At 38.8% G+C, this 27,564-nt stretch overlaps 1 protein-coding gene across 2 annotated transcripts in view; it reads left to right on the forward strand.

Annotated features, from left to right (window-relative positions):
- Window positions 1–27,564, forward strand: part of XKR4 (XK related 4) — a 125,825-nt gene that overhangs the window by 13,016 nt on the left and 85,245 nt on the right. For both annotated transcript variants that reach the window (XR_004159257.1, XM_010708936.3), the window contains exon 2: window positions 24,144–24,343. Coding sequence is in view for 1 of the 2 variants with exons in the window: in XM_010708936.3 (XP_010707238.1) it covers window positions 24,144–24,343 (200 nt within the window). In the remaining variant the exon portion in view is untranslated. The remainder of the gene's footprint in view (window positions 1–24,143; window positions 24,344–27,564) is intronic.

Raw genomic sequence — 27,564 nt, forward strand, 5'->3', positions numbered from 1 at the left:
AAAGCAAGATATAAATCATTAAACTAAACATGAAATAAAAGATGGAAATTAGTTCAGATTCTATGAAGAAAAAACTTATCTTATCTTCTAGACTTTAAATCTGTCACTAAAATAGCAGAAAGTCAGTTCGTCATCTGAATATTTTTTTAAATGGCTTTGCCAGGAGTCTTGCAGGATGCTGTGTCTGCCATTTGTTATAGTAGGAGGTGTCTAGGGCAGGAGGCTTTGGAGCAGCAGATGACTTTTTCTACAATAAAAAGACAGCCTATTTCAACTCTTCCAGTAAAAGGTGCCTTCCTTTGCAGTTCCTCTTCCCAGCCCCTGGCATGGTGTGAGGCACAAGGAATGGCTGGGGATACTGGACAGGAGAACAGAGCAGAACTCTTTGCTTCAGTGTCAGGATGGAGGCAGCAGAGGAATATCAGCAGTTTCTTTGGGTAGGATGAAGGTAAGCACTGCCAGAGAAATAAGCAAGAAACCTGCAGAGAGTGCATGTTGAGGAGAAGCCAGAAGTCCTTCACATACCTACCTAAAACCCATGTTAGGTCTTTCCTAACACATGCATGTCTTATAACGCGAATTAACATTTTTCCTGATTTTGTTCCTCTCTACAGACCTTAAAAACCCATAGGTTTTTAAGACTTTTCAGACTTCTTAGGAATCATCAGAGTTACTGCAGCAAGAAAGGAAAAATTCTGCTATGCCTCTGTGATCTTGATTATGATTTTGAAGGGGTATTTATAATCATAGATCTGCTTAGATAGGAGAGGACCTTAGATATCAACGAGTTCCAACCCCTCTGCCATGGACAGGGTTGCCAACCACTGGATCAGGCTGCCCAGGATCCTATCCAGCCTGGCTTTGAATGCCTCCAGAAATGACGCATCCATAATCACTCTGGGCAATCTGTTACAGCTCCTCACGCTTCTGTACACGCTGTGTAAAAAATTTCTTCCTAACATCTAGCCTAAATCTTTCCTCTTTTAGTTTAAAGCCATCTCTTCTTGTCCCGTAACAATAGCACTATCAGACTATGTAAAACGTTGGCTCCCCTCCTGTTTACTAGATCCCTTCAGGCACTGGAAAACCACAATGAGGTCTCCTCAGAGCTTTCTCTGTGGCTTCGACGGGGCATGGCAGAGGCAGACGATCACCTCCTTCGATCTGCTAACCACACTCTTTAATGCATCCCAGAATGTTGCTGGTCTTGTTGGCCAAGCTGTTTTTCTCCCAGTCAGTACTTACATCTGAGACTGCCTCAACGCAAGTGCAACACCTTGCTCTTGGCCTTGTTAAATCTAATTTATATTCATGTGTGCCCATTTTCTGAGATTGTCCAGATACCTCTGGATGGCATCCCTTCTTTCTGTTTCATCAAATGCACCACTCAGCTTGCTGTCATCAACAACCTTGCTGAGGGTATGTTTGTTTCCACTTGTTCCACAACAATGTTGTTAATAAAGGTGTTGTCCCAAGATGCACCTGGGGGACACGACTTATGACTGGCCTCCACCTGGACATAGAGCTGTTGGCTATTACCATCCAACCAATTCTTTATCCACCTAACAGTTCAGCCTTCAAATCCATCTCTCTCCAATTCAGAGACTTAGTATGGGACTATGTCAAAGGCTTTGCACAAGTCAAGGTAGACAACATCAGATGCCCTTCCTTTGTCCACCAATTCTGTCATTCCATCATTGAAGGTCACCAGATTCATCATGCAGAATCTGTTTTCAGTGAAGCTGTGCTGGTTATCTCAGATCACTTCCTCGTTCTTTATGTGCCTTAACATGTCTTCCAGGATAATCTGTCCCATGATCTTCCCAGGCATGGACATGAGGCTTGCTGGCCTGTAGTTCCCCAGGTCTTTTTTTCTCGCTTTCACGAATATGGCAGTGATATTTCCCTTTTTTTCCTTTATCCCTTCTTTTAAGGAAGTGATGGTAGGCAGGCCTAAAATGAGACAGTGTTAAAGAGTATAAACTGGGTGAGGGAAGCCAAGAGGAGCTATAGATATCTTATCATCGGTATGGAGGTATGGTAGGTTAATTACCAATTTTCTTCACTGTTCTACCAGGACTGATGTGTTATTTAGATTAATCCCAAACAAATAAGTTGAAAGCTCTTTTCATTTTTAACTGAAGGTAGACCGCAAGTATAAGAACAATGGAACACAGATCTAGCGCTAGGAATACTTTTTCCTGCCTGAATATATCAGTCTCAAACCCATACTGACTACATCATAGCAGCTTCTCAGATGACATCATCTTGGTATGTGTTGCAAAGAGCAGCTGCCATTTCAGTGTGGCAAGATGCTGAAAATCTTGTTTTGCCAATGGAGAGTTAAAGTTGAAAAAAAATCTGAAAAGCTGTGAGAGGTCAGTATGTGCGAGCAACAGTCTGTAGAGACAAGCTGGCATATAAAGCCCTGCAGAACTGGGCCTTTTTGTTCCAGAAACATGAAGAATGAAATACATACAGAATATAGTCTTGATATTTCCCTCTTGAAGGACCTTTTTCTAAAGGTTTTCTAAATAACGTCATGAATGTGATGGCCTTTGTTTTTTTCTCATGTTCTCACACAGAGGGAGCAGGAAAAGAAAATCTTGAGCCTGCTGGAGATTTAGAGTGTGTCAGGATGATCACAAATGCTCTGTAGAAAGCTACTACCTTGATCTTGTCTGCATATGTGAATTTTTCTCTGAAGTGGGAAGAGTTTATCACTGGATTCTCATCAAGGTGGTCAGATTAGTCTAACCAGCAGGAGTCTTTGGTATACACTCTATATGCAACAGCTGTGAATTCCAGCAGTTTAAATATTTGCATAACAAAGAGAAATGAAACAAGAAACCAAAATGTTCATCATTAAAATGAAAACCTCGTGCACGTAATCCAAAGCAAACAATATTTTAATAAAATTGGGTTCAGTTACAATTACACTCACACAAGCTTTTCTGTCCAGAACATGCATGGCAAATCAAACTTTCAATAATAAATTAAAACACCAGCAAGCTAGTAAAAATAACTGAACCTCTTTTTTTTTTTTTCCTGAGGAAAAGTACCTGAAATTATAGACTAGAAAGAATTTAAGAAATTGGTGACTTAATTGGTGAATTTGAATTGTAAAGCCAATTGTTAGAATCACTGTAATCTGAACATACACAGGAACATATGCAGGCAAACCATGGCAAGAGTTCTCATGCTCTTCCTAGAAAACAAACATGGAAAATTGACCTTGATATGATTTTCAAAAGCCGATGAAGTAAAAATAGCTTAACTGGTGCCTTAGAATTGATGGCAATGGTTGAAAATATGAAGCTGACATTTTAAACAGAGAAGGCAGCTGCTAAACCCATCCCTTTACTGTATTTCCAGCTCGCAGGTGAAGTGCATAAGCTCCAGGGCTATAACAAAACAAAATAGAGGTATACTAGTTCAAACAATATTTTTGTTATTGCTGTTAAAATATCAGTTTGAATTTACATTGCTTGGAGGAGGGTGAGAAGTGCAAGGGAACACTATTCCAATAATGCCCTTAATCCTCTGTCCATATAGCCAAAATATTTCAATTAAAAACTGAAAAATGTAATATTGAATTTTGTCTTTTGAATGATCCATTTTAAATTCTTTATATCCATCAAACCTATTGTCCATAGTAGACATTAACGTGAACTGGAAAAGTAATCAGATACGCTATAGAGAAGTTGCATCATTTTTACTTGCATTTGAATGATAATTCAGGATTTTAAGTGGTTACAAACTAGGAATACATACCTTAAAAGGTCACAATTATTTCTCCTGATGAGATAAAAAGATGCTGAATATATGGTAGTGATTGCCAGAATGCAGCTTTAGCTTAATTTGGTCTAAGTAATGTCCTCTTAGGATCTGGTGATACAGAAAGTATGAAGAAGATGAAGAGACAAGCTGACAGTCATGAGAAATAATTCAGGCCTTTTGTCTGATACTTTTTGTATATATATATCTGTATCCAATTTATATTCTTTGTATATATATCTCCCTGTATATCCGTACCCAAATTTTTCAAGTAGAAGCATTTGAACAAAAATGGTTTAAAAGAGATACTGAGCTCCCTTAGCTCCCAGTAACTGAAGCTTAAGGCTGCTTTTTCTCTGAAAGACAGTAGTTATACAATGAAATAATGCATTAATGCAGCCCAAGTTTGAGTCCAGCATTATGTCCAGGAGAAACCATGCTAAGGACAAAAAAGGACAGTGGAGATGTAGCTCTTTCAAGCCCATGATACATGTGCTCTGTATTTCACATATGCTGTTGAATTCTCTTAAATTTCAAGAGCAATTCTGTTTTAGCAAAGTCTTGCTCTGCATGGTTCTGTCCTTCATTTTGTCTGATATTAAGAAAAGATTTAATAAAATATAATTAAAAAGCAAGAAAAACTACATTCATGGAAAAGTGTAGTAATCTGCCTATACAAATTAATAAGTCAGTTTTAAATAAGCATTTTTAATATTCAGAGGAATCTATATATTTTTCTATGTCTATTCACTCCAAAATACACAAAAGCAAGTGCTGAAGCATTCTATCCCATCTGTTTTGGGAACTTTAATTTAACTACCGAGAATCCTAGACTGCCATGATCGTTGCTTTCAGTGTTTCTATTAATGCACAGTCCTTCTTGAAAAGTATACCACTGCAGGATTTGTGTGTCCTTTAAAATCAAGGCCAGTAGAATTTCTGTATATACTCATGTTGCTACAATTATACTGTATGTAGTTGCAATCCTTATTGGAAAAAGCTTTAAAGGTATAAGGCAATTCTGAAGATTTCATTACATTTAAGACATATAGTGACAAATGATATAGTTCATACATGCTACATTGCTTAAGGCAGTCTACCTTTGTCTGCTTCCTAATTTATGATTTTCAAGAATTATTTTTCATGCTCTTTTACTTGTTGGGATCATAAAGAGAACATAATGGAATACAATTAGACAAGATTCTTAAAGGGTGTAGTACTAGTTTTCCAGCTTTTACTGGATACTGTGTCATAACCTGAATTGTTAAAACAAAATTGCAAAAAGCAGTAAGAATATTTGTGTGTTTTTATTTTTCTATGTATGTATATCATGTGTATATAGAGAGGGATTACTATTCTCTGTTATATGTATATAAACCCATAACAGGTCTGCTTCCACCTATTCGTATTATTGGAAGAAGGAATATTTAAATATTTGCGATCTGTCAAATATCTACGTAGGTAGACTTTAGAACTTTAATCCATAACCCCACCTAACACTGTTATGTCAGTTCTGTGTAATATCCCCACTTTTTGTGAGGAAAAGAAGTGGTATGTACAAGGGCTGCTCAGCAAGTAATGCCTCCCATTTTACTATATTGGCCCACAATGTCAGAGGCAGATATTGGTGGGATAGCAGTAGAGGTTGAACCTTCCCACCAATGCTTCATTATATTTTCTTGCTGTGTGACAGATGGCAGCCTAGGGGCACCCTGACTAAATAACGTCTGACATGGAAGCGCGTATGAAACAATGGTGTATCATGGAATTCCTCCATACAGAAAAAATTGCACCCAATGACATTCATTGATGCTTGCTGAACATTTATATAAACCAAACAGTTGAGGTGACCATGGTGAGGCAGTGGGTGATGTGTTTCAGCAGTAGTGACCCATGGCAGTCTGTCACTTCTGATGGTGCAGATTTCTATGAGTGCAACATGCAGGATCTTATTAATCATTGGTAAAAATGCATACCTAGAGGTGTTGACTATGCTGAAAAAATGGTGTTTTGTATGAGAATTTTCTCCATCAAATCGTAATATCATGCTCTTTGTATCTTTGTAGTTTCCATGGAAACAAATAGGACGCATCACTTTTGGAGCAACTTATGTATATTACAAACAGGGTATTTATTTATTTTAAGCTATTGCCAAAGCGTAAAAAGATATTCAACAGGACAGTGCACAATGATTTCTGTGTCCGAGGTGTAACTAATCCTTTTTGAATGCATGGAACTTTTGTTCAGAATGTGTGTTAACAATTGATTTTACTGGGAAGAGGCCAAATTTGCTGCAGCCAAGGGCAATGGTGGTTTTGGATGAATGAAGTGAAAGGATGTACAAAGGAAGTTTTATACTGTTCATAGCTAACAAATTTCTCTGGTGCAAATTCAATATTAAGTGCAGATTATAGCTGGAAAGGTTCTTGGGGGAATTCAGGAGGATATTGCATCTTATGGGGATGCTAATTTAAAAAGGCTGGCCAGGATGCATTTAATAACCATTGGAAACCATGATGTAAAAGAGGAGAGCAGGGAGAAAATAGTGTCTGATGTGACACAGATGGAGGATAGCAGTCTTCATTAGGAAGTACCTGGGATTGCCATGACTTTTAAGAAATGGAAAGAGTGCTGTTATTTCCTGAAATGTGAGAGGAATATTGAGTTTTGATTTATAACCAGTGTCTACTATGAAGCAATTATTTTCCTGGTTGAAATTGAATGATAGAGCCCTTACTCTCATCTAGCCATTTTAGAAACTGGAATCGGTGCTGTGCTAACTTACTAATTTATATAGCAGAATTGAATATTATTGCAGAAATGAAGCTTAAAAAAGAATTTGAAGGAATGAGATGCGTAAAAATGTTCTACTCATTTCTTCTTTGATATAAAAGCAATATATTGTTTCATTTAAAATGTAATTATATTTATGTGTGAAAAATTAGCTGTTAGAAGTACATATGCATTCTGCAAGTATGTTCCTATCTCTGTTTGCGTATGTGGTAACCGTGTGTGTGTGAGACAGGGAAGTATTTGTAGCCCTGAAAAGAAATAAACTTCTCCAGTTTCTTACTTTCTTTTCCTCATTTAAAAAAGCCAGGTTTTCCTTTGCCATTTTAGATACTTCGAGATAGCTAGTGTTCTGGGAAAAGCGTAGGAGGGAACAGAGGGGGTTCTGGGAGGAGGGGCTGGTGTTGACAACTTGTTAATGAAACTTCAGCTTTAAAACACATGGAGGATTTCTGAGATAATCTTCTGAAGAAAACAAACAAAAAAAAAGCCCTTAGCGTGACATAATCTCTTTCATATAGCACCTGCCATCCCAGGGAGCTACTATTTAACAGGTCTTAATTTAATTAGCCTCCAAATATACCCACAATGTTACTGAATAGTGCCATCTCAAATAGACATATGCAAGGAGATAAAGAATGTAAAATTACTATTTTGCATTAGAATTAATGTCCCGTCTCATTTTACCTTCAGCACAGAATAATATTTAGGAAGCAACACTGAGGAGACAGGAGACATCTGAAACTTCATCTGCTTTTGGTTAGATGCTGAAAGTTAGCCACTGGTTCTTGGTCTTAATGCTAAAAACTATAGAACCTGTAACAGCATGGCCCTACAGTTTGGTGTGTCAAGCTCTGCTAAGGTAATGCTTGAATCTCCTGCACATCCTCCCAGCCTGTGGTTTGCACATCCCAACTCTCTGTCTCTTGGAAATTACTTAGCCAGAAGGCCACAGAAAAGGCTTGTAATAAGAACACATTCTTCTCTTGATAGTTACAAGTTGCTTGGGCCAGAAAAACAGAATAAGAGATTTAGGAGCCACTTATGTGAAAGGGTGATTGAGATTATAGTCTGGATTGAGAACATATCTAAGTGGTAGGTATATGACTGTTGGTACATCCCCTATGGACAACAACAGAGAGTAGATGAAAGGTCATTCCGCTAGGCCAGTGTGGTGGGAGCTCTGGAGATTGGAGATTGCCATCATTCCAACATTCCTCATGAATGAAATTGGAGACATTACATGTTTTTGGCTACTCTAACAAGAAGTCAAAACTTTCATTAGGCTTTTGACTATAATACTTAAATTCAGTTGTTTCAGCTCTGTGTGCATACTCGTTGTTGCAGATCTGTGTCCGATCTTTTTATACTGAGCATGTTGTTAGCCTCTCCATCATCATTCAAGTGATTCTGCAAGTTTATGTGGGATATACTGCATGAGAATTAGGACTGAATTTTCTTCGCTCCTTGTGCTAATCATTTAGAGCATTTCCTCCCTTCTGCTTGAAGTGTTTCCCCTCACTGCCAGGATACAGTTCAAATCAAGCCAAGAAGACAGTGATGGATGAAACCCCACAGGTTTGCCCCGAACAGCAATTTCAAATGTGAAGAGCTTAACTTGAGCTTAGTCAAATTCCTGAGGTGCATTAAAATTAATTTGGAGGTCTCAGGAGAATTTGTCTTCCTTATGATTTCTGGCATTCACTGTTCCTGGTTAAGGTCCACCCTTTGCAAACATAGGCCAAATTCCCAGAAGGCTGAAATTTGGTTCCAGACTGAAATCTGCTTCCAGGCCAACTTGAAATACTGAAATCTGAGAGCATGAAAAAAAGCATTATTGGAAGCCAGCTAAATAATGAACTTTAGACTGGTTCATTCAGGTTTTTGGTTGATTGATTGGTTGGTTTGGTTTATTTATTTGTTTGAGTTTAATTTTGAATGGCAAAGATCAGGTTAACTTATTTTTAATCTGCTCTTCTTTTAGACAAACTGATGTAAGTGTAGCTACGGCAGTTTAAGTACCAGATTAACCTGTATGGGCGAATAAGCTGTTGTAGAAGCATTTACAGCTGGAAAGCAAATTATAGTAAGAGAAAGGTATTACGTTCTGTATTCAGTCCACTGAATTAGCATACAAGCCTGGGAACTGTAAGGGGAACTGTATCCTGTGAAGTGGGCTGAAGAAGGTGCTTGTGGCTAAGCTTGTTCTTTGACTTTGGCGGAACCTACTGGAGGATAACATTTTGGTCAATTACCTGGGATAAATTCAGGCAATATTGCCTCATTTCTTTGCCTTAACTTTCCCAGAATTTTTAATGAATCTCTGTCTGTAGAAAAAAGTTAGATTGCAAGCATGTAGTCTCCTGTAGGGTGTTCAACAGATGTATAAGAGAATGATATAGTATGTGAGTGCATATATATATGGAGCACGTGTGCATGCATATCTTCATGTGCATACACACAAAATCCTCAACCTATCCCATTTTTTCAATCAGACTTAATTTTTGAAGGAGACTAGAAGGCTCAGTACCTTTGATTTCAATCAGAGTTGGTCTTCTGCCAGTGCTTTCTGATAAGTGGATGTTTCAGTGTTCTGTGAAGTTGTACCTATAAAGTGTTTCTAACATAGAGTAATCTGGAGCCAAGCTTAATCAGATATACGTTAGTGAATGGAATGCACTTTTCAAATAATGAAATTCTTGTTGGACCATTCAGTGCAAAATAAGAAAATCAAAGCAGATGCTATTAAAGCAAAGGTGGGAGTTGAGGGCAGAGACTGCCAAGAAATGCTAAATGTATTTTGCAGAAAACCCACTGATTTTTTTGTGTCTCTTTCTTTGTGTGCCATCTCTCTGCAACTAATTTTCCCCTAGGAAGTTGTAAGGTCACATTGACTTGTATGTTCAAACCATGTGGTCAGGAAGGAAAAAAAAAAAAAGATAAAAAAGATAAAAACACATTTGTGAAAATACTTAAATAGTCACTATAAAACGAAGCTCTTGGCATAGGAACAGATTTTTCTGCAGACTTTTTCAAACTTAATTTCAAAAGCAAATTAAAAGAGTGAATGATGGTCTTTATCTTGACCTAGAGTTTTAGTGCTTCACAAGTATTTCATGCCAGTCTGCAGTTTTCTGTAGAACATGATGCACAACAATAAGGAAGAAAGAACCAGAGATCCTTAGAGACAGAGTTGATCATTAATGTATTTTACAGGGAAAATAAGCATTTTTCTTTTAGAGATTTTTTTTGGTCTTTTAGCTTTCATGTCTATCTTGACAAGCACAAGATGGAAAAACAGAATGTACTAAGAAAACCATTCAGAGTTATACCTCAGTACCAGAATGTTTTTTTCTTCAAGTAATTTATAACACTAAACAAGAGCTTTCACTCTTAAAAAAAAAATGCACAGCGCATGAATTAAATACTGTAAAGAGAGATCCTTATGCCATTATGTGCCTGATATAAGTTAGTTAATAAGCAAACAGGATTCTTAGGGGTATAGTTAAATGTATTTGACCAGCACAACAGTTGAAATGCATTATATATACTTGAATCACAAATGTCAGCAAAGGGTAAAAGCGTCCTAATTAGAAAAAGAATCAAAGTATTCCATGGAGAAATCTGGCAAGGCAAACCAGCATACTTAGAACTGCTGAAGTCTTGTTGGAAGAGTGAGATAATTTTTCTTCTTTGCCATCTTCTGTAGCTCCACAGTGCTTGTACCCTAGCAGAAGGCACTGTCATTGCCTTTTTTTGCCACACAATGTCCCTACAGTCATGACTTCAATTGCTTTTTTTGAAAGAGCCTTCAAGGCATAGGGTCAAATTCGTCTTCTATCTATGTAGGTGCAAATTGCAGAGACAAGTAAAAATGGGCACAGAAATGGAGGACAGTAGCAGGAAACCTTTCAGATCATTCTAATTTTCTTCTTGCATGAAGAGATACTATGAGAGAGAAAAGAAATGCTGCCAGAAGCAAACATGTCAAGACCCTCTGAAAAACAATAGAATCAAACACCCTTGCAGCTGAGACAATCATCTCAAAAAGGTGCTTCAATTCCTTCAAGTGTTGTTTTTTTTTTTTCAAAGACCAGTTCTCAAACTCAATTAGCATTCCTGAGACATAAAAGACCTTCTCTGACATGGAAAATGGTAGAAGATATGTAGAAAGCAAATGCGTTACCTTAGCTACCTGTTTGGGGTGACATTTTAAATACGAAAAATAAAGCTGGCAGAATTATAGTGACCTTTCAGCCTGAACAAATAAAATAACATCTGCCAAATCTAAATGGCTGCCTCTAGTTGTAGGAAATGATATGCATCTTTGAACACTAATACATAGGCCTTTAGTAGAGCTAGCTTTAGACCTCCTAGACCCAAACAATTTATTTCTCAGCAGAGCGTGAAAGGCTGAAAATTCACAGTCTGGCGTATTGCAAGGGGCAAATGGGGAGCAACGATGGCTGTGCACTTTTGGAGCCTGTCTGAGTAGTCTCCCTCCCTCTAAACCTATCACAAGTCCCTCTTTTTCTTTGGAAAATGCAAGAGTTGCTGCTCAGTTTATCCCTGTGTATTTGCATTGCCTTTCCTATACGTTCACATTTCTGTGTTCTGTAGCAGCCTTTCAAGTTATTTTCCTTTTCTAAATTTCCACTGGACACTATGGGCACCTGTGACTTGGGAGCCAGTTGTAAGCAAACAAATTGCTGTTAGAAAGGAAACTGGTGGACCTAAAAAAGGGCACCTTATCTTTATAATATTCTCCATAGGAAAAGAATAACTTTTAGAAGTAACTTTTCCTGCTTCCCCACGCTCTTCTTAATGTCAGCTGTCAGCTATGCCGGCAGAGAGAGCAAGTTCTTGGCTGCACCCACCAAAAGCTAAGAGCACTTCATAGCTTTTATTACGTTCTTTGTCAGGAATATTTACATGCCTTTCCATCTTCGCCTCTAATACTACTTAAATTCTGAGCTGCTGCATGCATGGAAAATCTTGTTCTGCTCTTAGGTCATCCATGGGAACTATAATGGGGACACTGGTATTTTTCCTAGCTAACATAGAAAGGATGCAGGCCCCATAAATGGTAACTGTAATTAGCCAAAAAATACTGAATTTCATAATGATTTCCAAAGGTTAAAGGAAGTTCATGCAATTTGCTGCCTAGGTTAATATAAGTGGCCTTCAATTTAAGCAAATAATGCAAATAGTCTTATTATTTAGCAGCCATACTGTTAACATTATGTAGAACTTCAGTTTCACTTGCGAAGCAGAGAGGTTTTTTAATTCACTACAAAGGCATGTATCATATTTGCCTTGAAGAAGTCATAAACTGTAATATAGGCCAAGAATCAGCCTTGGAGTTAGGAGATAATTTGAGGTGGGGTCTCAATCTGAACAAGGAATTCAAGCTCTGGCATCTGGTATATGTTTGAGGGATTTTCAGTGGCAGGGACTGGTGGTTAAAGAACTGCCTGCTTGCTCTACAGATGTTAGAATTTCATTTTTTTATATTCAATTTGCTTGTAAGCTTTCATTTGTTTACTACTGCTATATGTATAAAACTGACCATAAAATCTACCATACCAATATCTTCGTAGTTTCAGTATTAACCTTCCAAGACAAAAGGCCCAGTCTCAGGATATTCCTTCAGGGACTGGAGCACCTCTCCTGTAAGGGAGGACTGAGGGAGCTTGGACTGTTCTTCCTGGAGAAGAGGAGGCTCAGGGTGATCTTATCAATGTGTATAAGTATCTGAAGTTGGGATGCAAAGAGGATGGAGGCACGCTCCTTTCGGTGTGAGGACAAGAGGCAATAGGCACAAACTGGAGCACAGGAGGTTCCCTCAGAACACCAGGCAGCACTTATGTGTTGTGCAGGTAATGGGGCACAGGCACAGGTTGCCCAGAGGCTGTGGAGCCTCCTCCTCGGAGATCTTCAAAAGCCACCTGGATGTAGGCCTGGCCATCCTGCTCTGCATGTCCCTGCTTGAGCAAAAGCTGGGCCACGTGGACCCAAAGGTGCCTTAAAACCTCAACCACACTGTGATGCTGTGATTAAGTTTGTAATGGAAGGGTAAACTCTAAGTTCACCAGTCTTAGTGGATGTACTAGAGCCAAATCAAGGTTTGGAGATACCCTTCAGAGCATTTCTAACCTGCACTGTGTTTTAGAATCCATCACTGGGGACAGTTCCCTTCTCATGTGCAAAGGGCTAGCATTGCCTGATGCTAAGCAGGAAATCAGTGTTCCCTCCAGTAAGGAAACTGTTATGTCATGGTCTGAACTGATGATTGAGTGCCTGATGAAGGAGTATTGCTGGTCCAGGAAGCACAGATGCAAGCAATTCAGTGACCAGAAGTAGTGGACCCTGCATCCACCCCTCCCCAGGCTCATTTAAGGTCTAGCCTCCCAAGAGAGAATATCTCTTGGATGAAGGCTACTTTCTGAGGAGTGCTCTGTAGATAGAGACACTATCATCACTTGGATGAGTTAACTTTTTTCTGTATATGGTTACTGAAATCCTTAATGGTGTTCTGCCTGGTATCACAAAGAATTTTTCAGAAGCAATTTCATTGCTTCAGAAGACCAGCACCTCCACACATCCCAGATGAGCCTTCTGGCTCCAGTGTTTTCCCCCTTGCTCTAGTTAAGAGTAGATGGCCCAATGGCTCCTGGCAATCCTCTGTCCAGTTCTACCCTCTCAAAAGTTCTCCAGTGCTACATTAGGCTATTAATTGTACTAATTTTCAGTGCAACTTTTGTGCCAGTGAATTCAGACTTGATACTGAAAGTGTTGTTTTTAGATGTGTAACTACTTGAAACTTATCTGCACACAGATTTTGTTCTGTTTAGTAATAGCTGAATATTTGTAATGTACATTTGTATATTAATTACCTTTTAACCATACAGCTTCCTAAGTTTTACAGACCTTGTATTGGTTGTTATAACTGTCTTTACTGGAATAAAAATTCCTGTATTGAAAGGGAATGACAGGTTTATACATATGAATCTGTATGCAAAAATGATTGTGTTTGTGTTGCAGAACTTTACAGATTTTTACCCCTACTAAAAATAGTATTAAAAATGTTCATATGCCAAACCTTAGCTATTTTTTTCAGGCCTTCAGGTGGAGACTAATTCAGCATTACTGACTTAATTCAGCCTTCCACTTTACCTTAGACTGACTCTTAATCAATCTTCCAGCAAAGCAAGTCACTTGTAAAGAAAATATCTAGTTGGGAGTTTAAGTGCTTGAATCAACCATTTTAAATTCATATTTTCAATGAAATGGATGTAACTGCGTAGACCAACACTTACTGATAATACATATTTTCTCTGATGCAATTTTTTTCTCTTAAATAGTCTTTTCATTTGAGCTTCTCCTGATCAGGAATGCATACTTTCTGAGCTAATAAGTAGCATGTGATGTTTATGAGGCTCTGAAGTCCCTGCCTATTATGTGATGCCCCTTTCAATGACCATTGTGTTTATATTTCCCTTAGGTTGTCCTTCTCAAAATATGCTATAAAAGAGATTGATGTAGTCAGCTCTCTTTTCTCCTGTTTGTCTAGGGGATTCCTGTCACAATTAAAAAAGGAAAAATTGTTCTTCATTCTCGTGGTGTCTCTGTGTTCTCTTTGCCTTCTTCTCTGAATATCTTTACAAACAAAATGGCTATTGAATTCACAGGGAGTTTAAGGATTCCTTATAAATTCATGTCCTTTGATACCAGCTATTCCTTGAGGCATGTATTCTTATAGGCATTTTACTATTCTTGGTGCTCTTTTTATTATATAGCTCAAAACCTGTATAATAAGATGCAACTAATAATGAAAAAGAGAATTTCCATTAAACTAAAAATTGTAGTTCTCTAATGACCAGCATTTGCTTTCAAGTATAAATGTGACTGCTGTCTTGCCAGCTCGTGCTATTTTTTCCTTTGGCTTGTGTGCTACTGCGAGCATGTCACCTCTTAAGTAAAAAAAACCCTGCTATACATTGTAATATTGGCAAGAGATCAAACCAGGACGTGTGCAAATGGGTAAAGTTCCCATTAGATTCCTAAGGGTCTTTTTCTCACTGAAGCTTTTTAGATTTGGCCTATGGGAACTGATGAAAGGCTGAAATGAAAATGCTGCCATTTGCCCTAGACTTTTCCCCCTATGCAAAACACAAGCCAGAAATGTTATTCCAAAGATTTCTGAATGCTGCATTTGTATTTGCAAAGCACGTGGATAGAGTTCGTGGTGTGGTGTTCAACTTAATATTCAAGATCATTACTTTGTGAGATGCTGTTCAGCACTGCTAATACTATTAGCTGGCAGATTTGTTTTGAATTGAATCTTCTATAAAGTTCTTCAAGCAGGCAACAATTAAAATGCATTCTCCATTAGTCAGGACCACTTCTGAGCACCAACTGGAATTTAGCTTGAACTGTTAAATAATACTGACAGTCATTTGAATATCAATAAAAATCACAAAAGTACTGTCTGTTCGTATCTTAATGAGTGATTAATCCCACATTCCTTCCTGAATCTTAAAGATTGCTCCATCCAAACAATGAGTGTTCAACTTATTAGGTGTTCTGTATCAGAGGATTTGCTGAAAGCTTTTCCTGAGTACTTCAAAAGGAAAACCTGAAATACAGACTCTGTATAAGTAGGCTGAAAAAATAGTTATTTACAGCATAGTTATTTCCAAACAGAATTCTCCGCTGTATGTTTCCTCTAAGCTAGAAAGTGCGGGCAAGTTCTAACAAAACTCATATAAGAATTTCGGAAGGTTTTTGGGGGAAGAGAAAGTTGCCAATAGTTAATTTTTAGTGGTTAGTGGAGGCAGCTAGCTTCTTCTGTTTCACATGCTGGACTCCAAGAGTGACTCAAACTAAATTTATCCTGGCACACACCAGTAGTCTTGTAAAAAAGATATAATATGTTTCCTTCCATATAAATATTTTGTCAGTGGGGATAAAATATAGCCTTATTTTGTCTTTGAGGATAATATGTAGCCTGTACCCTATGCGTTCTGATTCTGTAGTATTTGCACTACTATTGATTCCTTTGACTTCCACAAAAAGTACTTCAGGCATCTCCACTGCTTTAAAAACGTACATTTTTTTCCTTTTTTGGACCAAGGAGGTTGCAGCTGTCAGCTCTTGTCCTGTGGAAGTTGACACTGGAAAACTGCCTGTTCTGCAGGCAGCTTCATCTATTTAATTTATCAAAGACACCAAAGAAAGTAACAGACAACATGGGTTCTTATAAATAACAAAGCATAGCTATTGCTTCTTCTAGATGGTGAGTTTGACCAGATGTTCACCAGCTTGCCACTGAAGGGTTCCCTAGCAAAGCTGGCCGTGAACTGATACAGGAATGCTCAAGGGTATTTATCCTGCTATCTGCTCCTGAGCTTCATCTCCATGTTGAGCCCTCCTCTGCGGATGGTTCAGAGCAATAAATAGCCCATGTCCCTCTGGAAATGGTTTGAAAGATGGATGCTGGGAGAGAACTCAGCTTCCCAGAGGGGCCTGAGCATCTCCATGTGTGCAGTGTGAATAACAAACACTGTTACCCAGGAGGTGAGCTTGCCCCCAGGCTGCAATGTCTCCAGCCTTGAGACCTTGATTTGCAGTGTGCTGCTGTGTACTTTGCTCCTATGGAAACTACTAAGGGGCTAAGAAAGGCACCAAGAACTCTTTGCCTTATTCTAGTCTCATCCTAATTTGGCGTTGGGATGCTGCACAGCTGCTTCTCTGGAGGACTGGAAAATACACTTGCTAGCCAGTGCCTAGAAGAAGTCAGAGGCACTGCTGTTCAGCTATGCCCACTTCTTTACAAGTGTTTATTTCTTCAAGTGTAGTCAAACAAGTAGCCATGAGACAGGTTCATCTTCCCTGCTGGTCTCACAAGGAGAGCATTGGGACTGTTTCCAATAGCTAGGTTTTTGCTGCAGCCCTTGAGGCTGGTGAACTGAGGATGCTGACAATAGTGGTTATATTTCTGGGGCAGCTGAGTGGTAAGGATATCTAGCCATGACTGACTGCCTTTCCAGGGAATGCCTGAAGCTCCGTAAAGTCTGATTTTCTGCTCCTTGATTCTTCTTGGTATCTGTTGTTTCCCAGGATGTTTTGAGATTAATAACATGCAGATACGGATAGAAGTGAATGCAAATATGGTAATGAGGAGGAAGGTAGGAGCAGAGGTAAAAGAAATTCTGTACAACCACTATTGGTCAGAGAAATCAAGTTTTTCAGAAGGCAAAGACAGGTTTCTACATAGAAACTCCTGAAAAGCCTTTTAGTCTGTAGAAACTGAAGAAGCTCAGAAGGAGGCTGAAGAGGAGTCAGGAACTGGATTTAGCTCTTCAGACTGCCCCAGCATTAACCAACAAAGCCATGTTTTCCTAATAAATTCGAGTAAGGGTTGCTGATGTAGGAAGCCTGTATGGACCCTTCTGACACAGCGGGACAGCCTTTGGCTTCTCAGGGAATATAGAACATGGATCTCTGCTCTCTCTGGTATCGCTTTGTGTTCATTTAGGAAGCCTCTTGTCCCTAGGGGTCTGCTCTCACACAGGCAACTGATTCCAGGGCTGCAGCCTTAGTAACATGTAGGAAATTCCTGTATTTCCCAGCAGTGGAAACCAAGAGGCCTCTGGGGCTCACAGCAATTTCATCGGCTTTTGATGAAGCAGACATTGTGGTTAAAGAGCACACAGGTGTGTGATGTAATACAGGAAACATGAGTAGAAGCTGTTAGCTGTGCTAAATATCTAAATGCTAGTCTCTGATTAAAATAGAAAAAGTGGATGTTACACAGCATCAGTGGCAACAACTGGTCTGAAGAAATGCTGTGAGATGTATAGCAGGCTGTACATTTTTCTCATTTTGTTTCTTCATTTTCATTTTTTATTCTGGCCTATGGTATGAAGAAAATGCATGAATGCTGGGTTTCCTTTGGCCATCTTGTCTGTTCCTTATTAAACTCGCACTTCATCACACCTGCTTCTACCATCTCCCTACACCAGCACTTCACATACTGCATGTCCACAGTTTGGCCTTGTCAGATAAGGAGGAGTGCTGGGGTTGACTGGTCACATTTGATTAATTCAGCTAGCCATGAAAATTCAGATGGCCATAAAATGCTGCTATCAGTCATGGCCATTTGGGAGGGATCACCCAGTCATGGAATATGCTGTAGAACGCTTTAGTGGTTGCAATGAAACGGATGTAATCACTTTGTTTACGCTTATAAAGTGTTTTGCTTTGTATTAAAGGAGATATTTCACTGAAATCTTAACACTTTAAGGGGAAATTAAATACAAGAAGTGGGGGCTTGGTTTTAGTTTTGATAAGTAGGTATGTTCTGGAAATAAGGCTTTTAAAAGTTTTTATGATGAAATATTCCCCATTGGGATCTGTCCTCATGTGGACCTCATCTCAGTGACACAGGTGAAGACATTGCACTCATAATTTAAAGTAAATTAAGCCCATACATTTAGCTGCTGGTAAATTGCCAGAGCCATGCTTGGTTGGACAAGCTTTGGTCACTGCTGTGCTACAGGATGTGTTGTGGTTTCCCTTTGCACATTAAACCTTAATGCTCCCATCAAAAAATAATTTGATTGGAAAATTAAGAATTGGCTGTTACAGCTTGTACCTTCCTGGAAAAGGGAATTAAAACTGAACTGATTTATCCCTTTCTTCAGAGCAAACAGAATAATCATTAGAATGTTCTGATAAGAAAGTAAAAATTCCTGCTAAATAAACTTTTTTTTTTTATGTATTCATGCTTAACTAATAAGAAAGCAAACCCATGCTTACCTAATAAGAAGCAAAACAGAACAATCTGTTGTTATTTAACACAACAAATACTGTTGAGATACAAATACAGTTAAGTTTTTCTGGTAACTAGGCAACAGAAGAAAATACCATTTATCTGAATTGCTGTTTATTCTACTTTTTTTTAGCTCTTCAATTGTGATTTTTATTCTCCTCACCTCAAACACAAAAGGAGCAATTGTTCATGGTATGGCTAAATTGTTTAATGCACTGTTTGATGCCAGGGCGAATTAGACATCAGAATAAGCATCTCGGATTGCTGCAGCTAGCCATTAATGGTTTTTGATCTTCTCGCAAATGTTTCAGTAGATTATGTAACATAAGCAAATGTCCTCTACTGATTTAGGCAATTGTAATAAATATGGACTACATGAGGCATGAAATCAGAACATTTCCATTTTTTCCAAAGAATGCAAATGGCTTCTCATTCATGTGTATCATCCTAAGGACTTTTTAGATGAAGCACATGGTAGCAATATAATCTTTGACACTTCTAAACTGAAGGCTTTTTTCCAGAGCTGCGTGTATTACCATCAGATGGATGGTTTCATTAACATGAAAATCTGTAGCAAGAAATGCTCAGAGCCATAACCAGACTGGGCTTGCATGTGGCTCTATGATTGTGCATGCCCATACTTGCCCACACTGTCTAAACAAAGAGGTACTGAATGTAACTGTTCTTAATCTCAATTTCTAGCTAAAGATGTACAATAAAATGCGCAGCTGGAAGAAAGGAGGTGAGGACAAATGGCAAAATTTGGGATAGGAATCCCAGAGAAGCTCAGCAGACTGAAAGACCTTGATGAAGCCGAATCATGGGTAATGAGATCAGTTCTGCACTCAAGGGAACAGGTCCACAAGCAATCAGGATTTGGTTTTCATGTCCTACTCAGTTCTCTCTTCTAGAATATCTGAGATCTGAGGAATTGCCTCCTGTTTGCAAAGTATTTGGGAGGTTTCTTTGTCTGCCTTGTACTGGAGTAAGAGCTGAGGGAGTACTATCTGGACAGGAGTATTCAAGACAAACACATTCCTTAAAACAAGGGAGAAAGAAGGGAAAATTTTTTTGCAAACCAGATAAGGACAATTCATTTCCATTACTGGCTTAGAGAACCACACCTGGTTTTGAGTTTGAGTGAATGCTATACCTTGCTCTCACAGGAAGGTTTTAGGTTGGTTAGCTGCCAATTCCTGGGCTGTGAATCCTGTAAGACTATTTACATGCATCCCAGTTAATCAACTACTGTTTGTAAAGCCCTTTAAACTTGGAAAGAACTCTTATAAATATTTGGTATTATAATACCAAATTATAATTATATAATTACACTACCACATCTCAATTAAATGCACAATTGGGCATGCTTTAATTATGCAATTAAAATGTCACCAGATGTATTTTAGATGTAGATATCTCACTCAAAGCTGACCTCTCCTCAAGTTTAGGATGGAAACCTGGAGCAAAATGAGAATTCTTGATTTTTGAAACTCTGGAGAGCCATCTTCTCATGAGAATGAATGGATCTACCATAGCACATAATTTTTCTCACTGTTACAAATATAGGTGACTTTTTCCTTCTGTTTGGCTTACATCATGAACACTTTGTAGGCAGCACAGGGATTAACCTGCTTTTTTGTTTGCTTTTGACTTTACTGCCTTCCTTCATTAATATAATGGAAAAAGAATGTCATTCAAGATCTTGTCCCAGATATAAATCATAACCCTGAAGTCAATGGAATGTATACCATGTCTTGTGATATACTGAAATAAATTAAAGCAATTACATGCTGAAGCATTCTCTGTTTCCTCCTGAGAGTAAACAAGGCATCAGTTCTCAAAGAGCAATATATACCTTGCTATCTGATTATTAGGAATATAGGAAGTATTACTTCCTACTCCCTTCTCTTCATGCTGAGTAGTAAGCTTGCTTATATCATTGTTGACAAGCTAAGCAGTGCTCTGGCTTCAGAGGAAGTAAAATAATTTAAAATATCTGATGTCACTTTCTGGTAGTAATTTTTTAGTCTTCTAACTTTTTCTAGCTTTAGGAAACTCTGTTACTTAAGATTTTCTCTGCAAACATAACAATCTTACTAGATGAAGTAGTTGCTTTCCTAGATGGCAGTATTGTTGCCATAGTTCCCATTCTTCCTTTCCGCCTCTAGTGCCCAAACTCTCATTTAACCATTTCTTGTCATTTATTTTCGTGTCAATGAAATGCTTTTTGGGGAAATGAGTAGGCAGTTTTTGTCTATTTGTAGGGAACTGCATACTGCCAAAGTTTAGGTCTTAAGATACAATCACTACTCAAATAATAACGCATCTGAAACTTCATGTTTGAGCAGTGTGCTCCACAATGAACCTAAGATAGTTTCAAAGCCAGAGCTGTCATGAGTCCTTCTTATATCTTGCTTGAATGTGATTGTACTTAAGGGCCACAGCTTGAACTCAGGAGAAATGTGAGCTCCACTAGAATGATACCAGACGACCAGAATGAGAACAACTCTTCAGGGCGGGAACTGCCTTTGAGTGTGTCTGCATAGCATTTATAGCATTTGCTGACAATAGGACTTCAGTAACAGTGTCTAAGATGCAATTACATAATGCATATATATATAATAGAATGTGTCATTATTGCAGTGCTAAACTATATTTGGAAACCCCAACAAGGAAAGAACTTTCTCTTCTTTGTTAAAATTTAACCGTGGGTATGAAGTGTCTTTGATATATGAAGCATTTTATGAAACAATCTTTTTGTTTTAATAACTGCTAATTTGCACACATAACATCAATTGCTGGTGCAATTAATTGTGGATGCAGATGAGGATGTTTAGCTGTCTAATCACCTGATTGTGCCTATAAATCAGTGACAGTAATTATGTGTGTAAATGCTCATTTTAGCCAGCAATTAATTTGGCCAAAATTGATGGGACAGAAATAAACACCCTGGGCTGAAATTTGGTCCCTAGTGTGCAAAAAGAGAAAGTATCTTCTTCCTCTGCCTCTTGTCTAAATTGCAGAGAATAAAGTAGACAAAGAGCAATGACTCCCCAGTCCCCAATAACTCACTGCCAATGTTTCACAATAAAGTGCAATGGGAGAGGAAATATTTCCATAAGGGTTCATTAATCACAACGTATTTGCCATGCACAACCACTCTGCAGAGCAGGTGAAGAACCCTAAGGGATGTTGCCTGGCACAGCATGTCATTTTCCTAATAGGAAAAGTATTTTTTGCACAAATGCTGTAAAACTGAAGTTGCAGATGGCTCCATTGGCAGGGTTAGAGCTTCCTGGCACAACCTTCAGCAGACAAAGCTACTTTAGATATTTATAGCAAGGGTCAGGGATATCTCAAAAGAAGGATGCTGAAGAGGCTGTCTGCCCCACTAAGTGCACTATTCCCAGGTGTGCCCCTTGGAAGGACACATGAATCAGGCCAAAACAAAACAAACAACCCACAAAACACAAACTGCAGAACAGCATGCAAATCTTGCCTGTCCCTGTTGTGATGCAGGACTCTAAAGACCTAAGAATAACTAAATCAATTGCAACCAAAAACTTAGGTGTTGAAAGGACTCAGCTAGCAAAATATATTAAAAAAAAAAAAAAAAAAAGATACTCCTATAATTCAGAGCCACCTGATGCAGTTTTAATTTAAATGTGATTTTAATGTTTCTTGCTTTTCTGTTGCTGTGATCTGTGTTGTCAGTAGAAGAAGTGTTGCTGGCTAAGATATGAGCTCTGTGCTGCTCCCTGGTTTTGTTCGATGTATGTTCCTGAGTGAAGCTGTTGCTCCAATGTGTACATTGGGTATGAGGGTATGTTGGGTGCAAATACAGAGGTCATTTTCTTCAGAGGCAGCTGAACCCTAGGCTCTTCTGTCAGTCAGAATACCCAGGTACTTCTGGAGTTAGAACTGATTAGAACAAAAGGTTACATGCAGCTGATACATATAGTCCTCACAATTCACTGTGCTCATAAGAAATTACTTCAGGTCCATGATGTGACAGATTCAGAGAGAGAAAGAGAATGAGAGATCCAGTTCATTTAGTAGCCCAACAGGGCACACCAGTAGGATAGGATGCAAGATGCCCTGATTCAAGACAGTATCTTAATCTTGAAAACTTTTCATCAAGTTAGACTGTTTTTCAATTATTATTGAGCTAGCCTCAATTATTATTACAAACTATGTTTGTAGGAGCAGAGTGGGAGTCCAGATTTTCTGACAGAACACCAAGATAAAAAGCTTCCTATGATGCAGATTTTCTCTTTCCTTCAGCTCCTACCCCACACCTGGCAGGTGAGAGTAGAGCAGACCAGAGGCCATGCAGAGTGATTATTGTGCTATGGCCCATGTCACAGGAGAACACTGCAGGTTCTTCAAGGGTCATGGAAAGCATCCCAGCAGTCAGGTGGCTTTGCTGTCATAGGATATCCCTTGCTTTCTAAAGCAGACATTACTCTGGCATCCACTGAAATCTATGTTGTTGGCTGATGGCCAGATATTCTCCACTTGCTTGCACAGGCCATCGGAGCAGACACATACTTTTTGCCCATTAGAGAGCTGGAACACCTCTCCTATGAAGAAAGGCTGAGGGAGTTGGGCCTTTTCAGCTTGGAGAAGAAAAGGCTTTGTGAAGACCTCATTGTGGCCTGTCAGTATTTGAAGGGAGCTTATAAACCTGAGAGAGTCTAACTTTTACACCATCTGATAGTGGTAGGATAAAGGGGAATGGCTTTAAACTAAAAGAGAGGAGATTAAGGTTAGATGTTAGGAGGAAATTCATTACTCGGAGGCTGGTGAGGCATTGGCAGAGACTCCCCAGAGAAGTTATGAATGTTCCATGCCTGGAGGTGTTCACAGCCAGGTTGGATGGGGCCCTGACCAGCCTGATCCAGTCATTGGCAACCCTGTCCATGGCATTCTATAATTTTAGGATTCTATGGTTCTATTATTAATTATATATAATTATATAATAAATATAATTTATTAATTCCCTTATCTGTCAATTACAGCCATGAGCCCGTTGGGCACCTGGCTCCTGCTGGTGCTCCCCGCTGCTGCACAGAAGCAGTCATAGTGAGTTAGTTTCCATCACCAAGGCTACTCAGCCAGATCTACACTCCTCCTAAAATAGGAACTCACTGATAGATCTGTCTTTCTACAATACTCAATCTATGAGAAAAATCACTATGCATTTGGCTGTATCTGTAACATAGTATAGTAGACTCTAGACATGTGGAGAATCAGGAGCTCATCCATAGTAAGGCTTGGCCTTGGTGGTCTTCCAAGACCACATAGAGCTCCACAGACCTGGACTAAGTTCTTTGCAGTTTCTGAGTAGAGGACATCACAAAATCAGGTTTTTTTCCCACTATTATTTGAAAAAGCTCCAAGGGAGACCAGATAATCAATTTATCTCCCCTACATTTCTGTTCAGAAAATTGGGTCCGTGAAAAGGGTACTATTTAACAAATGTATGTATATAATGCTAAGCTTTTTAAACAGTTTTATAAAGGCAAATCTTGTCCTCAGTTTAGTTTACTATGATCACATCAACTATTACAAATTACAGTATGATATTCCTTTTAAATCAATGTTCAGAAGATTGAAGAACATTGGGAAAATATAGGTTATTTTTGAGTAAAATAACTAAATATAGGTTATTTTTGAGAAAACTGTTACCTGTAAAATATCATTCTGCGTTTCTATAATTTATCTCTTTTATTTCCAGGTATTTCCACACTATATACTTGGGTATCCGGAGTCGACAGAGTGGAGAGAATGACAGATGGCGGTTTTATTGGAAAATGGTGTATGAGTATGCAGATGTGAGTATGCTGCATTTGCTAGCCACGTTTCTGGAAAGTGCTCCACAGCTGGTCCTGCAGCTCTGTATTGTTGTACAGACTCGTACACTCCAGGCTCTCCAAGGTAGGAGTTCATTTAATCTACTTGCTTTTAGCATTTTAGGAAGATGCAGTTCTTCCTGCAAGATAGGAGGAGCTAATTTATGCACATTTCAAACTGCTGTGTGCCTCATACTCCTTTCATAAAGAGCAAATCTTGTCTACTAGCTTCCATTAAGCTGTTAACTATGACTTTGTCAGGAAAGCCTGTACTGTTATTGTTGTTTTGTTGTTGTTGTTTTTTTTAACGTTTCTTATTGTCCTGGGTTGTGGGTAGGATTTACAGTGCTTTCTTTCTATGCAGTCTTGTAATAGAAGACCTCTTGTGATTATCCACTAGGACAATGTTAAAACTGCATCGCCCAGGGCACAGCTCTTCTCCCTCTGCTTTTTCTTGTGAACCTTCAAAAAGCTCCAAACTCTAGAAATGACTTTCATATGGTATTATGCAAAACAGAAGATAGTACAGAAGAAAGCAGATATTCTGTGAAGAAAATGCTGGTGTCTATGGAATAAGTATCCATCAGTTCTCAGCCATTTTTATCTAAAATAATACAAGTCAGCTGCTGAGCATTACAAGAGCACTAATTCCTTCAAGTTATGGGTTTCTACATTAGAAATAGTGTGGCCAGCAGGAGCAGGGAGGTAATCATCCCTCTGTACTCAGTACTGGTGAGGCCAGCACTTTGAGTATTGTGTTCATTTTGGGCCCCTCACTACAAGAAAGACATTGAGGCTTTGGAACATGTCTAGAGAAGGGCAACGAAACTGGTGAGGGGTCTGGAGCACAAGTCTTATGAGGAGTGGCTGAGGGAGCTGGGATTGTTTAGTCTGGAGAACAGGAGGCTCAGGGGAGACCTTATTGCACTCTACAACTTCCTGAAGGGAGGTTGTGATGAGGAGGGGTTTAGCTTCTTCTCCCAGGCAACAAACAGGACCCGAGGAAATGGCCACAAGTTGTACCAGAGGAGGTTTAGGTTAGACATAAGGAAGAACTTTTTCTCTCATAGAGTGGTCAGGCACTGGAATGGCCTGCCCAGGGAGGTGGTGGAGTCACCGGCCCTGGCAGTGTTCAAGAGGTGTCTGTACAAGGAGCTGCGAGATATGGCTTAGTGCTTGTGGTAGCAGTGGTAATGGGAGGACAGTTGGACTAGATGATCTTGCAGGTAATTTCCAACCTTGTGATTCTATGATTCTTCCTAAGGCTGATGCTTTCAGCAAGCATGATTACTTTTTTAAAATGGTAAAGGCATGCACATGTCCTTCCACAGGACTTGTCAATCAGCTATACAGATATAGAAATACCTCCTTCTCTGCTTCTTTTTTGATTCTACCTTGGGTTATCTGACAGCTTGTTCTTTCATATTGCACTAATGTTTTGTCTTATGGCTGCATGTGGGCAGAAATTATTGGCAAGTGAGTAAGAACTTGGGATTCAGAAGGTAACACAAATATCATGAGACTGAAGAGAAGAAAGGAGGAAGGACAGAGGAAGGAAAGTGCTTCTGTACTGGACTGAACTGTAGCAGCACCTTGCTCCAGGAAGTTCATCTTGTTAGTTCATTGTCAGTAACATGCAGTGAGACTGATTAGGAGAAAAGAAAATGGGAATAAAGTAGGTGACGGAAAACCTTGATCCTGGGCAGTTTCCTGTGGATAAATCAGACTTTTTTTCATTTATTCCTCTTTGAACTGATGTCTAATACAGGCTATCCTTCCTGTGTGTGTTTTTGTTGCTGTTTTGTTTGTTTGTTTTGTTTCTTTAGATCTAAAACTTTGTTACCTTAAGGGGAAAAGAAAGCCAGAGTTTCTACTTTAATTAGTTGATGCTCTGTACAAATTGGGTTGCCTAAGCACTTCTTACAGCTATTTCTCAAAATGATGCTGCCCCACACCAAGTCCAAATTGTTATTGTTCAGGAGATTGTATTATCACTTCAGGAAGCTTTGGCCCTCCAGAAAAAGAGACTCCAGAGAGAGGCTTGGGAGAAGAACATAGCAAGAATACTGTATGGTCAGCTGTAATTGAGGTATCTTCATAAACTATTAATACAGAAGGCCTCTTACACTCATTTTTGTGCAATAACAGATCTATGAGAAATGTGGCTTGTGAGTAGGCACTAAGCCTGTGATGTACTATATAAGTAGTTGTTAATTAAAGAAAACCTGGAATACTTCAATTTAGAAGGCAAAGATTGTTCCTGAAGGCTGTAATCAACTCTGAAATCTGTATATCGGAAACCTGAAAGGGATAAAACTATAATTATTTATTTCAGCTGAGAAGGGTGAAAATATTTACTGATTCTCTTTTCCCCCATTCTCTTCCATCATCTAAGGAGAAAGTTTCCACTTTAAAAAACTAAGAAAATTAAACAAGTTTGTAGTATTTTCTTAAACAGCAGTTCCATTATATTCTCCTGGTGAAAGTTAATATATTTTAGTACATTGCCAGCTGTGAAAATCCTTTATTTTCTGTGCTTCTTTTGAAGGAATGTTGAAGATAATGCACTGTACAATTGGATGGCAGATTTGCCGTGAGGTTGCATAAGGAGAGGATAAATTCTCTCTTGCTTCAACTACGTGTTTAAAAACACCTATCTACACCATACACACTTCAGCTCCTTGTCCACTCACTGAGCCTGATACAGAGATTCCTAAAATGGATCAATAAAGAGAGGTTTGGATCGGTTTTCTTTGTTGAGAGAACGGTGTTTGCTTTTTGTTATTGCTCCTTCTCACTCACAAAAATGAATTATCATGATAATTGGTATGTGCCAAGATCACTGGTTCACCTTCTTGAAAGTATGCTTCCATCACAAACCACAAATTTGGCACAGGGAGTGAATGATACTGGAAATACCTTACTGTCTAAGCAGGTATTTTTTTTAATATCAAGCCATTAATGACCACAAGAGAAACTGTTAAATATTTTATTTATGAAATTGCATTTATTCCCTTCAGAATGCACAAAAATAGCATAATTTTCAGAAGGACAATACAAGATGGCTGCAGATTTCCCTCTTTTGTTAAGAGTGATCGATGGGTGTCTTTGACTACTTCTGTCAGTCATGAAGCCCTGCTAATCAAAAAAAATAAATAAATAAATAAATACAGATATGTGCATAAGTCATAGAATCATAGAATGGCCTGTATTGAAAAGGACCACAATGATCATCTGGTTTCAACCCCCCCGCTATGTGCAGGCTCATCAACCACCAGACCAGGCTGCCCAGAGCCACATCCAGCC

Source organism: Meleagris gallopavo, chromosome 3 (assembly GCF_000146605.3).
Source record: "Meleagris gallopavo isolate NT-WF06-2002-E0010 breed Aviagen turkey brand Nicholas breeding stock chromosome 3, Turkey_5.1, whole genome shotgun sequence".
NCBI classification, from domain to species: Eukaryota; Metazoa; Chordata; class Aves; order Galliformes; family Phasianidae; genus Meleagris; species Meleagris gallopavo.